General features: G+C 38.7%; 1 protein-coding gene across 1 annotated transcript in view; it reads right to left on the minus strand.

The window, feature by feature from the left end:
* LOC128731992 (dopamine receptor 1) overlaps nt 1-16,526 on the minus strand; it is a 58,245-nt gene that overhangs the window by 9,218 nt on the left and 32,501 nt on the right. Inside the window, exons 2-4 of the mRNA XM_053825188.1 lie at nt 3,678-3,855; nt 3,363-3,542; nt 3,161-3,290 (exon numbers count right to left, since the gene is read on the minus strand). Coding sequence (XP_053681163.1) covers nt 3,161-3,290; nt 3,363-3,542; nt 3,678-3,855 — 488 coding nt within the window. The remainder of the gene's footprint in view (nt 1-3,160; nt 3,291-3,362; nt 3,543-3,677; nt 3,856-16,526) is intronic.

The raw sequence follows: 16,526 nt of genomic DNA on the forward strand, positions 1-16,526 counted from the left end.
ACTGCAGTTTTAATGTGATTTGTACGAAATTTCAGTATGCGCTTTTCCAGAGGCTGCAATATCAAATTCATGTTATTTCTACCTGCAAATTTTATTAAATGAAAAGTGTGTCGAAAAGAAACAACAGTAGGCATATTGTTTTCCCATTTGATATGTTTGCTGAATAAGGGTGCTTGTTTTAAGGAGTCGTGTTTGTGACGCTAAACTTGTAGTATATGTTCAATGTACGTGTGTACAGTTTCAATGGAGCTTGCTCTGTCAACTGGCAGACAATGTAGGATTCATTGGTGTGTCCCCGAAAAACCACCGATGAACGGAGCCTGGGATGCATCGAACAAGATAAAGATGATGACCTACATTGGTCTATTATTAATCTTATTCTAAGACCTTGGGTTAAGTGAACGTTAAGAGACGATGAGAGGTAATCGTAATGTAATTAGTCCTAGCACAGGCATAACTATCAATTTAGTAAAAGCTTTTCAGGAATATATACAGATTCAAGCAGCTAGGTCAGGATTAAAAAACAGTTGTTTTAAAATGAATGTTTTGATTTTGGTTTAAAATGAAAAACATTGATTGAGTTTATTTTTGATCCTGAGTTTCTAAATTTACGCCTTAAAAACACAAGTTCTAATAATACTATTTGAATAATTCTAAACAGATCTGTTCTCAAAGAATCCTTGTTTTTATGAAATTGATAGATAGTCTGAGTATAAACCATAGGCCTGTAGAGAAAGTTTTAATTAATTCAATTGTTTTCTCTCACTGTTGAAGAGTTTCTCGACATGTCATGCTATCCTATAATATGTCCATCTAAGCTGCCTTTGTACTTTGTCCATTTGAAATGGGTACGTATAGCTTTACTCTTATCCTGCTTAGTTAACAAGGTGTAACGGGTAGCCTGTGATTGAAATGTACTGGGTGCCTTGGAGCTTTTCCATCGTGGAATTGTGGGGTGTTCTCAGCGTGAAGAAATGCTTGGAGAGACTCTTTAAGCAGGGCAACGCATTTGACCAGGACTTGGTGCTCGTGCAAACAATATTTCACGTTGAAAATTATCCTGCTTTTGTCCCATTGACCAGCAATAGCGGATCAAAAGTTCTCTTCGTTATTGTTATGGTGTCACTTGAACGGCTAATAGTTAGCTAATGAAATAGAAAACCTCTAGAATCGGGAGGGTGTGTTTTGAGGGTGGTAATGAAGATGGCCTTGGTTCGTCTGTGTACAATCGCGAACAATGCATCGAGTGGATCTTGAGTGGGGGGGAGGGTTAAAATTAAAGTGGTGGTTGGATAAACGGAAGACTCAGAGCACTTGAAAACGTTCGTATAAGAAATTGAATAGTTTCAAAATTCAATTTAAAAGTCACTCTTTCCTTTCTTGTGACCTGCCTGTTACTTTGCTGTGACACATTTTCGAAGGAATTTTTTGCTACACGTCATGAGTTATGTTTTGATAAATGATAAACATTAATTTTCAATATAAATAAAAAAGCTGTGAATAAACTTGTTTCATAGAAAAAAGAGTTGTTTCTTCTGCACTGGTTTTCAAAAATAAATAGAACTATAATCGCCATGTTCCTAGTAGCAAGAATAAATTTTATTTAAACTTAGTGGACTATGATTCATGAAGATTACTGAAGGATAAAGATTGTTCGAAAAGCACTCCAGTGGCATACATTTTTTTATATCTTTAACCATTTCAATTATGCTTCGAAGACGTTATAAGTAATAAAAAATCTATCCAAAAAGAAATGTCCTTTCGAGGAATTACTTAGTTATAATGTAGATTTCATACCCAAGTGCTAAAAAGAGTTCATATCTTAATGCTGCCTAAGTGCGAACAACATTTTAATTTTCATGTGGTTACGTATTTAAAATATATGTTGATTAAATATGACATTTTCAAAAGTAGAGCAATATCAAATGCATTCTCTAGTTTTCACATGTCAGTCGGTGCATAATATCAATGCGTTCAGCAAACAACAGAAATCCTTTCTGATGATGATGGCCGTCGTGCAGTGGATGCGTTTTATCGGTGTAATCATTTATGCAAATTAAAATAATTTGATGAATATGCTCAAAAGTCATGAAATGGTTGATGAAAAGGATGCGGATTTCATGTTGACGAGCTGCCAAGGTGATTGACGCAAAGGACGCCCGAAAGTATAACCGAGTGAAAGGTTAAGCTATCGTACGTGTTATTATGTTATTATTATTTTTGGACCCGTGACGCGATGCTTTCATGTAGCGAGATTCGTCACTGCCGTGATGTTTTTGTTCTTGACATTTTTTTGAACACATAACACGGATGCGATTGTAAACAAGCTGGAAAAGAATGAAACAACTTTGGCTACCTTTTGAAAATGGCTGCCAATCACAAAATTCGTACTCATCGGAACACTCAGGTTCAAAGGAACCGTTTGTTGGTGTCACAGGCCACCGACCTGTAGAGGCCCGAAGCTAACCGATGACCTCTTGCCACAATCAAAGCGACCTTGTGGTTGAGCAGGATAAACACTTTCGGGTGTAATCCAATCAATCCGGAATTGATTCTGGATTAGCAAGCTGTCCTAGGGGCTTTGGGTAAAGTCTTGCAAAGCCTCTACCCGTGAGCGCTATGCAAATGAGTCTTCACTCTCCTCAGCTCGAATCGTAAGTACAGAGGTTTGTGGTATACCATACGATATAATACAGAAAATCGATGAAAGAAGGATAGGCGAGTCGATTTGTTGTTGGACGCTTTAGTAAACCCTACACACACAGTTCATGGGTGTTTTTCTCGAACCAGCTTTGATGCCGGCCACCAGAGAGGTTTACGCTCCCGGCGGGAGTACTGGATGTAATAGTGATAATGGAGGCTCGAGTAGTATATGAACGCTCCAATTGATGGTGTTGGTGGCTATTTTGCTGGTTTTGTATCCGATGCGGAACGCGCGGCAAATTGCTCAATTTGTTGCCCGAGGGGAGCTATTTTTCGGTTGACAGACGATTGTTTCGAATGAGTTGGGTTAATTAACTAGCAGGGGGAAATGATGGAACGCTCAAGTTTCCATTGGGGAAACTGCGCATTTTTGGCGATAACACATTTGAATCGCTTGAAGCCTGAGTGAATATGTGGTTTATTTGTTAGCTGCACATTAATGCGATGGTACACCTACCGTAACGGGTCCTTGATGTGTATGTACCGATCGAGTGAGATTGCACACAGATTCAGAATGGAAGCGGTTGAACACATCACATCGAATGCGACCCAGGTGTCACAAAACTGAGCACCGAATATCCAGTATCCTGAGGGTAAAGAAGCACATGGGAAAGTATGAGACTAACTTGTTTAGTTTGACGAATGCACGTTCAACTTACCTAGAAGATCGTTGACGCCCGCGAAAGTCATCACAAGCGATGCCACGAACAGATCGGCGATGGCCAACGATGCTAAAAACAGATTCCCGATGCGCCGTAAGCTCCGTTCGGTGTATATCGCGATACACACCAGAATGTTGCCGGCTACCGATAGAAATATCACAATAGAAAGAAAAACACCTAGATACGCGGAGAAAGGGGAATAGAGCGACAGCAGTGTGGAATTAGCTGATGGTCTTCTTGCAAATATTGTCCGATGAAGGCTTTCCGGATCAAGAATGGGTACCCGGAAAGTGCTTGAAGTGTTTTACTTACCGAGAAATGACATCGACAGGGGCGATAGGACATCAACATCGTCATCGTCGGTGTCATCCCCTGCTCTTCCAGGAATTCCTGAACCACCAGTTCCACCTGTGCCTCTCCCGCTGCCGTCGACTGTAACATCGGTTTGATTCACCGATGTCAGATTACCGATCGTCGATGCAGACACAACCTGAAGAGTGAAGAACGAAGGTGAACGCAGATGAAGAAAGTGTGAAATGTTGTTAAGAACACGAATAAAAAAAGCCAGTACTTAAGATACTCGACGAAAACAGTAACGTTACGCGAAACATCGAAAACGGAAAGCTCAGGTGCAGCAACTGGAAGTTCATCAATATTAATAACCGGTGTGTGGGGAACGCTCACAGGGTCACGGGAGTTATGATAATGTTATGTTGTTTTGTTTTCGTGCTGGTAAGCTAGGCAAACGTGGCCGTTGGGGTTGGTGAGGAGTGAATAACAGCAGCCACCCCGCTTGTTTGCATCGGTACAGAGCGTTAGCGAAGCATCTTTATGTGAAATTAATATCCTCATTTTATATTCAAGATACGAATTTCAATTTACTGCTCATAAGTTTTATGTTCGGGTGTGATTTCAGGGTACGCCAGTACGGAGAAACATTCTGGACAAATAAAAACAAAGCGCTAATCTGAGTTTGGGCAGAAAGAAGAACGGATGGCAAAAGATAGAGATACTTCCATGGTGAGTAAACGTAAAGTGAATATAAATTTGCTTTATTTTCTTTACCTACAATCCGCTCACAAGGACAACATTTATTTTAGATTTTATACAAAAACAAACATTAAATCTTAATATGAATGTTCGTGTACGTTAGATTCTTTTTTACATTTTTTTTTCAATATTTTATTATAAATCCTTTTACGTAAAATTGTTAAAGAAATGTAAGTGTGTAGTTAATTAAGAAAATTCAAATGGATTTCTTTTAAATATAAAGCTTTTGTCTTTCGCATTGGATATGGAATAAGACTTAATCAAAGCGAGTTTTAATGAAAAAAATGTGCTATACCTCTATAGTTGGTAGAAGGACTAAAGCTATACATATCGACAGAACACCGTTTTCTACTACTATACATCGCTAAGTTAAAGCTTTTTCCGAACAATAGTTTGCTAGATAGGTGTTAGACACTGAAGGAGACCTGTTTCTTATTCCACCTCCTTCATGCTTGAATGAAGTTGTTTTGTACTTGTGACAACCCATAGCGCTACAGGCGCACTTCCATGTGCGACAATGAAATGGCGGCAATCCATTGCTTTGGAATGAGTAAGAGCTTTACTGTAAGGGGTACGATTGTCCTTAGAAAAGGTGTTTGGGTCCATGAAATCGAGAAAAATACATGGCAATTGAATCAGACCGTGAATTGTTTCCTCCAGCCGGAATGGGACACACGGAGAAGTGGCACAAATAAAATGTTCCACATTTCTGGCTCAGGGACAGGAGCTAATATACGGATCTTCAATCGCTCGAAAGTGGTGCACATATCACCGACAGAGCATGGATCGAATGAGGCTTTTGTTTAGTTATATATGTCGTTTGGAAAAAGTCATGCGTGCCTCGATAGATTTCACTATCATTGTAGTGCATTGAACATCTGTTGATAGTTCTTAAAATATGATTCTTAGTACGTACATCATATACTAGTGAGTTGTATACATCTACCAATCGTTTGGCAAAGTATTATGAAATGAATATGCGCAGCTTTTTTGTGCATAGCGGAAATTGAAATAAAAATTAATCAAAATTTTGTTATTCTGTGTCTGTTTGTAGTACTTGTACATTCGAGATACGTGCTGCTTTCTGAAACGCAGATAACTATAGCAAATCGTTTAGTATTTACACTAAGCTTTGATCTTGTTTTGACGATGACAGCGGCATAACAGCAACTCAGGCAGCGAGCTCATTTTGAATGTAATCAAAATCCTTCCAAATTAAACAAGAAACGAAACAAAAAATCGGTGAAAATTCAAACATTTTTTAGTCTTGCCTAGAGCGATTTTTGGCTATGTTTCTAGGAAGTTGGAAAAAAAGATAAACAGTCCTTTTTGGTCAGCTGCGCGCTATTCATCGCAGTAAAGTGTACGCGGGAGGTAATATCCCGTCGGGCTATTTAATTGAACAACAGGAAGCAAATGTCAGAATATGCAGCAAACTGAGCAACAGATTTTGCTGTTTTCCTACAAAAGCTGTTTTTTATAATTACAATATTCTTATATTTGGAACGCGCTCGACAGCCCGGAGTTGTGATTACGACCTGATATTATTAAATGGTTTTTGTGTCCTAACGTTGATGCCAACCAAACGTAGACATGGTATTTTTAGCATGTCTCCCAGCTGTAAAGCAATACAATTTGAGATATTTAAGATTAAAATTTCAAGCATAATAAAATACTCCTACATGGATGCTCTTGCACAACGTCTCCTCACGTTACATCGATATTTGTTATACCACCTCCTCAAATTATATCAATATTGGAATTGTTTCTTTGCATCTATAGGCGGGCTGTTTGGATTTCTTTAAAATTAGACTTTATTTAAAAATAGCACTATGTTGTATGGTGTCTTGGGACACAGCTAACTGTGTTGTTTTACCGTTCCTTTTCTGAAACCTGTCAGACCTTTGTGCGAGGAATTATATTTTGCATGATTGCAACCAATCGCAACCGTTCTAAATAATTACATTACACAACAATGGTGCACGAGAACAGCACCCAAAGATGATTATTTTATCCAAATACGATTTCACGGTTCAAGGCTTGACTCTTCATTGTTCATTTATGTACTAGTTACCAGTACTTGAAGGTATGACAAGAACTAGGACCGGTTCGCTGTACATAATTTAACAGAATCTCACTGTTCAGTGAACAGCGGAAAGTTCTGCTGAATGATGCGCAGGACCGATGCTGTTGCACTGTATGTTGTAACATGCCACGAGTTTCTAACAAAGGACATCAGTTCCTCACATCTGGCTTTGGACCGATGTTGTACCCAGCATCAACCACTGAATGGCTGATCGATCGGTTTTGTTCTATTGTTTGGATCCTCCCTTGCTTTGTTCTGCTTGGTCTCATATTACCAATTGCAGAGCTGCGTGTTTTCCACTCGATGGATCGAAGAAAATAATTTCAAGCCTTGGCATAAAAGCCCAGTGTATGTTGTCAGTCTACTTGTGTACACTTGCTTACTGAACATTGATCATTTTCGAAATTTTGTAAATATATACTTTAATATGCCTTTGATGGGGTTTTAGAGCATTTTAATTAACAGTAAAATTCAAAAATATCACCAAAAGGTGTTTTAAATTAGTTTCTAATTTGAGGAATAATAAAGCAATTGGGTAGCTACAATTATCTGCATCGAGTTGCGTGTTGTTTAGTAGACTAGTTTTTAAGCAGGTACCCAACATTCACTTGACTTGGTTGCCTACCATGAACCACTTTAAATCCATATAACAGCTACAAATCACATTTGTTATCTTTGCCGTTCATCACGTTTATGAGTCGTAAGCAGCATACCACAGAACAGTACATTTAAAAGTTGAACTTGAACTGGCCTTGAACTGAAAGGACAAGTGGCGAAGAAACAATTTTGGTTAACAACACAGCTCACTTGTACGGTATGGCGTAAATATTGCCACAAAACTCATGTGGAAAACCTTACATAGTATCGATTAAATTCCGAATTCAAATCTTCGAATCGACAAGGTTAAGGCGTCAAGGGCTGACACGGATATCGCACGGATCGCAAACGTGATACCGATTGAAACTGAGCTTTATCGCCGGGAATGGTTCAAGGGTATTCGCACTAATATCGCTTTGAATGTGTACTGAAGTTGACCATCTACTTGTCGGCTTTTTTTTTCATCGCGGATAAGCCTCGTGAGCGTGTTAGGCCGTGTGGCGGGATGATATCGGTAAAAAGGGAACTCAAATATGCTGTACCTCACACACCACGCACTGCACTGTGGGTGAGAGATCGGAAGCGGGTCACGAAAGAATCGCTTGTACGAATTCGCTTCAATTGGAAAAGTAGATTGCGTTTGATCCTCTTGAGCTCAATTGAATAAGCGAGGGTTATCATTTCGTTCCGGGAGCGCATCGGTTCGCAACTAAATGCCGGTCGGGATATTCTTCTCTTCCATCTTACAGTAGCCTGCGCGCAGTTCCAGCTTAGAGATTCATTGTGACTTGCTCGCTAGGGTTTGAAACGTGTACTGCTAGTGCTAGGTGCTAGAGCCGAAGATGCACTGAAGGTAAGGTTAAGTATGCCGTACTATTCTGAAAACTACCGCACCAATATTAACAACGTCGTAATGTGCCATTCGGAGTACTGCAAATGGTTTCAATTGCAATGCACAATTTGTATCAGTAAGAAAACAGTCTATACCACGATTTACGTAATTGTTGAATGTTGACTTTACGATAACTCTTGTATGAAAATATAAAATTATTTCCATGATTACATTATATACGAAAAATCTTCTTCTTTATCTAATCTTTGTGTCAAACTCATGCTGAAAGAATGCTTTCGTATTCCATCAATCGATAGTTGGAAATCAAACCCTTAATTTTGTGGACTTTTTTTAACTGGATTCTTGCACTCAAATAATTTAATAAGTGCTTGGTTGTATTTCAACCGCAGTTCGCTGCGAGTATTGATTTCTTCCATATACTGCTCTATTTTGATCTACCGGTAGACTGAACACGAACTGTTGATTCTTCCGCCGCGTTCATGGTTCCGTACGGTGACCGTTTGTTTATGGTTTGACTTTCGATTTCCTATTCCGTTCTCGTAAATAATGGCTTCTTTCCTGGGTAAATATTATTCTCGTTCACGTCTTTCACTCGGTTGGTAAACCGCGTCGCGATGTTCCACGTGCGTCTGAAGATAATGATTTCCGGTAAGCGATACCAGGGCTTCTGACGCAGAAATATTATGCCATTGGCTGCCATCTAATGCCATCGGTTGCCAACGGTATGGAGCGACTCGAGCTGCATTCCGAAACGCCGAGCAGGACACCGTTTCGCGCGCACATGCACCATGATTGAATATATGAATGCATTATCAATTGCAGCAAATTGAAATTGAATGTTGCAGCGGCTTCCCTGTGGTGGCACGTTTATGGTTTGACATTCAACAGGCCCGGGTAGCAGTGTTTTTGTGTCGTGAGGCACCCCATTTCAATTAAATTTAAATAGAACGTATTACAAACTAGCACTAGCGCTGTGGTTCGAAGAATCACATGGTAATGCTTAGGGTAATTATAGTTCATACCCGAGAAAAACGTACTTTTATCATTTGGTGAATCAGCTCAAAAGCTCAAATTCATTTTATTCTAATAAACTATCTAATAATAACTATAATAAACTATAGCTGATAAATGTAGTTTCAAACCTAAACGCAATGATTAATTTTCAATTTGCTTTTACATTTAGCTTGCTAACAATGTGCTGTAATCAATTTCCTAGTTACTTTACATTGACAGGCATACTCGTATAATTTATGACACATTAACCATTCCATTATACCATTTAAAATTGCCGTTGATTGTAGTTAATTTCTACGTCAATGCAGATGAGCAAAGAAGAATTTTACATGAAACAATTATGGTCTTCATATATTAATAAACGAACATATTACTCGTATTGTAGGGCATCAAAATTGATGAAAGCATGAGCATCAAAATGAAAGTACAACACAGAACATCATCTTTGGTATTAAAATTAATAAAAAATTTAAGATAAATCATTATGCAGCAAATAAAACGAAGTTTTAAGCCATATGTAAATATTTCATAATTTACAGAAAGTTTTTTTTTAATTTTTATAGTACACCATTCATGTGCCAAGCAACGTGTATTAGTATAATTATTTGACAACGTGCATTAGCGCTATCAAAAGCAGCTGGATTATCATTTTCGTATAGTCATTAGAATGAACAGTTCTTTAAAGTTCGGAACGATATTGAAAACTCATCAGATTGGCAGCCGATACTCTACAATTTTCCAAAAGTTTCTTTTGCGAAGCAAGCATTTTTATTTCAAGCACAAATACGACGTAAAGTTTCTGTTATGCACGGTTTAATTTTTTGAAACACAATTATATTTCTGCGGATAAGGAATACCTTTGCGATAACGCAATAAAATATGAAAAACTGCTCAGGGATATATTTTCCACTAAATTGAGCGCAAATGATGAATCAAACGGCGTACTTTCTCACCTTTGCTATCAGGAAAGTTGCAGGACGCTAGCCTTCGGCTACGGTTCACGGACAAAGGTTTGTCAAGAGAATTAATTGCTCGGATTATTGAGAATTACAATCTTTACATTGCTGTAAGCACGCTTCCATCCACAAGGATGTTTAATACCGATGGCAGCTACGGTCTAGGCGATAAAATTAGTTGTTCAAATTCAACTGGAACGGTTAATTGAGAAAGTTTATTCGGAGCGATGTGTAAAGCTAAAATCAACGGCTATCAAATAAGCCCATCGCTTTGCGCATGTTGTCAGGAATCCCAGTGGCTTTGTCGACTGTGGTGCGAAGAGCTTCCTAAAATTCAATCTTTACGGAAAACTCCGAACCGTAAATTTTTGATGAGTAGAAATGTTTGCTATACATTAGCATCCTTGACAAGACCAGCGCCTTGATAAATAAGGAAAAGCGCGAATAATACGACGAACAGCGAGGATTTTCATCCACAAGCTGGTGTTGGAGTTTATTAACATGAAACGTGTACAACCAAATTTATGAAATAATAATTTAAATATTTTTCACTTGGCAATCTTTTGATGGTTGTTTAATTTTATAAACATTCATTTTGAATGCATTATGGTGCTATCGGTGAACTATTCCATTCCATTTTATATCTGTTTAAATCAATATTTTAGAAAAATTGTTTTTTCTGAATGTAAAAAAATGTAGAATGTAGAAAAAATGTGTAAAACATGCATTTCTTTTAAATGTAGTTTATCTGCGTACAATTTTATCAAATGTTGATCATTAAGGCTTTTAAGGTAAGCATTGTTGAGAAATTTCCGCACTTTCTGGTCTTGAGCTATGATTGTTAACCATACATATACGTAAATCATACATGACATGGGAAGAACGACATGTTTAGAAAGCAAACATAAGCTCTGTTGATTTGTCTACCTACTTAAACCAACAAACAATATGTCGACAAATATGATTCATCGAGCAAAATGTTCGGTCAGATTCGGTCAACCGCATTCGTTTTTTTTATCACTGATTCTCCATCGAACCTCTTTTTACAGGAATCATACGCCTATTCATAGAAGGTACATTTTCCTTTCATTTCCAGCAAAGGAATCCCTTAAAGCAAGAATGTTAATCAAATCGAATCGAATCAAACAAAATCACACATTTTAGAATAAAGATAGTTAGAATATCTTTAAATGCTCATTCATTTTCTGTATCTAGAAGGGACACACATCCGAATAAACGTAGGCTTTTTCATGTAAGGTAAAAAGCCAGAAGATTCGTTGGGCATGATTTGACTTCCTAAGTCAACGCTTGCTTAAAGTGAAGTGAATAGAAAAACAAACCGTCAACAGTTCGTAGAACAACCGAAACACCGCCATGCTGGTTAGTATGGATCGATTTGAACTTCGTTCATAATATTCCTCCAACAATTCATCCACCATACCGAGCTTATTATATGAATGCTGGATACCGTGAAGTAAGCTACCTCTCAGATGGAAGCATACGCTGTTTAGTTTTGCCTTGTTGAATCAATTTAGATGGAGCAAATGCCTAATTTGTTACGATCTTGTGGAAACGTTCCCACAAGTCGCAGTGAGACATATTCCTGACAGTGACTCGTGCAAAAAACAATGCAGAAAATGTTTGGCCTGTCACAGGTAAAGTCGCAGAAGACGTATATTCGATTAGTATGACAGATATGGCTGAGTAACTCAAATTGGCATTAGGTTAGTTTGCTTCATGGATCAGAACCGAACGGTGCTAACGGCACTAATATCCTTACTCTAGTTTTATCCCACCAGTGTTCAATAAACCCGTCTGAGGTTTTCTACCACTTTTCGTATAGCCTATTGGCCTTCGTGTAGCAGAATGGTAGATAAATATCTGTTGTATTTGAGCACCATGATAAAGAGGTTACACTTCCGAATACAGTGTAGTGAAGCACGTGTTCCAACATTGTACAAGGTCATGTCCCTTTTATTCAAAAAAGACAAAATTGGCTAATAAACATTGCAGTCTTGCTTTTGAACTGTATAACAAAAAATAACACGGCTAAAAACATTGCATTTTTTATTTTTTCAACGAACGATCATTTTTAGTCTATGTTTCATATGACTTGAGAGTGCATTTATAAATCATAGGGATCAATCCAAACTACAGACAATTTTGGAAAACAATTGCTCTAGTTTGATTTTCAACAACATGAAAATGACAAAGCTTCCATAATAAGCATGATAAAAGTTAAATAAATTGGATTTCTTGACTAAAATTTTCTATTGAAGAACTAAATTGGTTTGTGGCACAATTTCAATATTATTATTTAGCCTTCTACATCTGCATATTAAACATAATTTTGTTGATTGTCTACAAAGGGGGTTGGCATGAGATAACAAGATCAATCCTACCTCAACCATCAATTAAACATCAAAGGTATCGAAAACAGTATTAATCCGATTACCATGTTCACCTGGAAACGATATGTATTGAAATGCTTTAGTCACATAGCGAATTACGTCAACGTACGGTAAATGAAGGTCAATAAATTACTTGTTTGATGTGATGCTATACAACACACACACACATACATACATATACACATATATATATGTATATATATATATATATATATATATATATATATATATATATATATATATATATACATATGAATATATATATATATATATATATATATATATATATATATATATATATATATATATATATATATATATATATATATATATATCTTATATGTATTTTATATCTTATATATATATATATATATATAAGAAAATATATATCTATAAATACTGAGTTGTTTTGGCTATATATCTTTGTTTATTATAGTCTGTTGATTAATAGCTGTTTAAACAACAATCGTTTATTTCTAACGTACCCCATGAATCCCACGCTGCGATAGGCATGACAGATGCATTTTGTTTTATAGCGCAATTCAATCGTTTATACTTTTTGTTATTCGCAAGCTAAGCCATTAGTTGTATTGGAGCCTGATACTACTTTAAGCCTGGTCGATCTTCCAGCTCTGGTAAACCAGAAACAATGAAGAGACAGAAACGAGCCCACCAGAAAATCGTTAAGCTGGAGATGATCGTAAACGTTTCTACTGTGGTTAGTGCTAGTGATGGAAGAAAGCTTCAACAGCAAACCAAATCATAATTAATAGTTCGTTTGATGGGCTGCTGAAGGTGCACAAAGTTTATTCGTTTCTTCTACATCGATAGTAAACCGGAACTGCTGAGCTGTATGGTATAGTAATAGCGAGACCGTGAGTCACATGAAATGGCAATTAAAATTATCGCAATGATTGTTTTTTTCCTTCCTCGAGAATGAAGCACTAGAAATGCTATGAAATCATTTCTCAAGCTAGCAGTATCACATTAACTAATGCAATGGGTTTATTGTGCTCATCTCAACCAGGAGTTTCACGCTATAGCTGTGTATAGCTAACGTGCTGTAAAAGTGCTGAGGTGCATTTCTGATTTAGAGAAAACATGGCTTGGTGATGCGGTTTTCCTGACTATAGCTGATTATTCCACTTCGTCAGCGCATACTAGATTCTGATTCATCAATATCAATTATCCCGGACAATGATATCAATAATGTATGAATCAAACAAAATATATACATGCACGAAAGTAGAAACCCAAAAACTTTTCTTGAATTTAGTCCGTTTCAAGCTTAATAACACGGCAGTGATTGCATTTTTTTTTCATTGTTTTCTTTGAAGTAGTGTTGAGATAAGTAAGTATATATATATAAATGAAGCGGTATCTATACAAGGATCGCTTGGGAAATATTTTAGATCAAAAGTGTCGAAAAAATCGATCGATCAGACCACTCTGAATGATTGTGAGCAACGTACTTTGATACTCGTACTGTACGCCCCTTGGTGTACCACTGTCAAACAGATGGAATAGTATATTTGTTCAGTTTACAATTTTGTTCATCAAATGATCAGCCAATCCGTCGTTGGCAGTCAATAAACTTCGTATTTCTTTTTCTTTCCAAAACCAACGTTCACATCTAAAATCGGCTGCCGAGACACGTAGATGGATGAGATCCACCTGTCCGACGTGAAAATGCGTACGCCTGAGGCTTTACTTCCTACCATTTGGTGTGTCAATGATGCTCCATCTTTTGACTCAGAATATAGTTCCACTCATTCCCCGTGGGAGCGCGGTTGGGTTGCTCTTGAGAAAAGCAAGAAAAGAACATAATAGCCTCGTTCACATTCGCATTCGCAATCTGCCAACCTCGTTGACTAGCCCGTCTAGTGATCCATTACAACGCACGGTGGTTGAGGGCAAACCAAGGATTGACACGCCGAGAGTTTCCATTTTTTTGTGCCCTTTTCCTTCCTCCAGGCGCTCAGGCTCCGTAGAATTATTGAGTTGTTGTGTTGCGCCAGTCAAGGCTTCTAGGCAACTGTCAGCCCCTTTCATGTGGGATGGATAGTAGCCCAAACCGTCAGCATTCCGGCAGGTTTTCTTTGACACACACACACACTCACGCTCACACACGCGTGATGTATTCTTCCTCGCATACGTGTCCTTTGCAGTCGGCTCGGTTTCTTTTCGCTGACGAGCATATGTCAGGGCAGTTAAGTTTCCTGTCAGCGGCAAATAGGGGTCATCTTGCCTGAACCATGTGTTTCCCGCTCATTCCCATACCTGCCGCAGTCAATCTGGCTGCAGGAAAGTTTTCGAGCTTCGCTTTTGGATGTGGTTTTTCACTGCCGAGTCTCATGCGAGGCCAGTGCGGAAGCTGCGGACGACACGCGAACACTCGGTGGTTTACGGCACAAATTTAACGACAGCTTGCGTCCGAGCGAATTCATTCGGCAAGCGATGCAAACGGTTGTAATTTAGACTCTCTACTGACGGCGTGAGGCCAACAGGGACTGGAAGCCCGGTAAAAGTTAAAGCTTAAAGGATCAATGTTTTGAGTACGGGTTTAATAATTGCTCCGCACTGAAATGGAGACGCCTGGTGGTTTATGGAATATGAGCAACGATTATTTCCACCCGGGGACGGATAGAGGGATCGGTTCAAGAAGAAACCGGAGCATGTTCCGATCTTTCACGCAGCCCGGAAACGTGAGGAGCGTGCGGCGGTAATTTCTGGTAGAATGAGGAGTAAAAAGTTAAACCCCTTAAGGCTAATGAATGGGTTTACCATAGCCGTGGCTTGTTTTGCTGGTGAGTACGTGCGTGTGTATGTGGTCAGCTGATGTTTATGTTAAACCGGGAAAGTGGAAAAGTCAACAGTGGGTGGAAATCCGAGTACCAGAGAACAATCGTTTTTCAGCCCTGGGTGGATGGTGAATCGCTGCGGAATAATAAATTATTGAGGATTTTATTCACTTTCACATCCCAAGGGACGAAGCGAAATCGGATGGCGAACCCGGCAAAGCACCAAAGCACCACCACCAAACGACTGCTCTGGTGGGACACAGAACCGCGCCGTGGTAAGTGGATTGTTTCCTAGCGTAAAATGTCTCCGCTTAGAGAAAAGGGAAAAGCTGCAATAATGGAAGCAGGGCACAAAAAAAAATACGCCATGTTGTTGAGGTAAGAATCATTGACGGCAAAGGTGGCCATAAGGTCAATAAATCAGCCGTCAGCGGACGCCAAGGTGTGTGCTCAGGATGAAGTCATCGAAATCTCGCCAGGCTTGTTACGGCACCTCTAAAACAGTAAGAGAGAGAGAGAGAGAGAGAGAACGAGGAAACGAACGGAAGGAAAGGTTTGGCGTTTATCTGCAAAGGTTATCCGGAAAATATATGTGCAAAGGATTTCGGGCTTAAAGGATTTCCGTACGTCTCAAAAAGCTGTTCCAATGGTCGGGTGGTCGAGTAGCGGTTCTTATCCCGTTCGGTTTCGTTGTAATTGAAAAAAACACGTACCCGAATATAACATCCACAATAAAGCAGGGCAACGAACCACGTAAACGTTTGCTGGAGAAAGGTAAACTAATATGAAGCCGTTTCTCCGATTGAAGGAGCATGGAATTGTATCAAGTGAGAAACATAATTTCTGAAATATCTTCTTCGCGTTGACGCGTTCGTTCTTTGTGTTGACCTCTAACATTGCCAGTGTAGTAGAAGAAAATAATATTTGAGAACAAAAAAAGATTCCGAAAAGCACGAAAGGGATATTAAAACGTTTTCCAACGAAACTTAAATGGTGAGGGTGCCGTCCTTTTCACATCTTTCAAATGATGCTCTTTGGTGATAAATTATTGCCATAGTACAGCTTCCGGTACCAACTTCAGAGTGGGTGGTAACGTTCGGCTGAAAATACTGTGTTGTTTCGTTTTCCATTAATGTGCCACTCTTCCACTAGTGCTAGGCACGGCTAACGTTGAACTAGAACAATCAATATTCGTTCAACATTTTAAGGGCACCATAGCGTGACGTGAACAAACTGTGGGTCTTGTGGAAACGACGTTGTTCGATTCGAAATAATAAATTGAACATAACTAAAAAGCGCGCTCGGAGACAAATCATAGCTCTTTGCTGCTACTTGCTGCTTCCACTCTTGTTGATGTTTTAGGAGGTTGCGTTTTGATTTTCGCGCATGGCGC

The sequence above is a fragment of the Anopheles nili genome, chromosome 2 (genome assembly GCF_943737925.1).
Source record: "Anopheles nili chromosome 2, idAnoNiliSN_F5_01, whole genome shotgun sequence".
In the NCBI taxonomy this organism is placed as follows: Eukaryota; Metazoa; Arthropoda; class Insecta; order Diptera; family Culicidae; genus Anopheles; species Anopheles nili.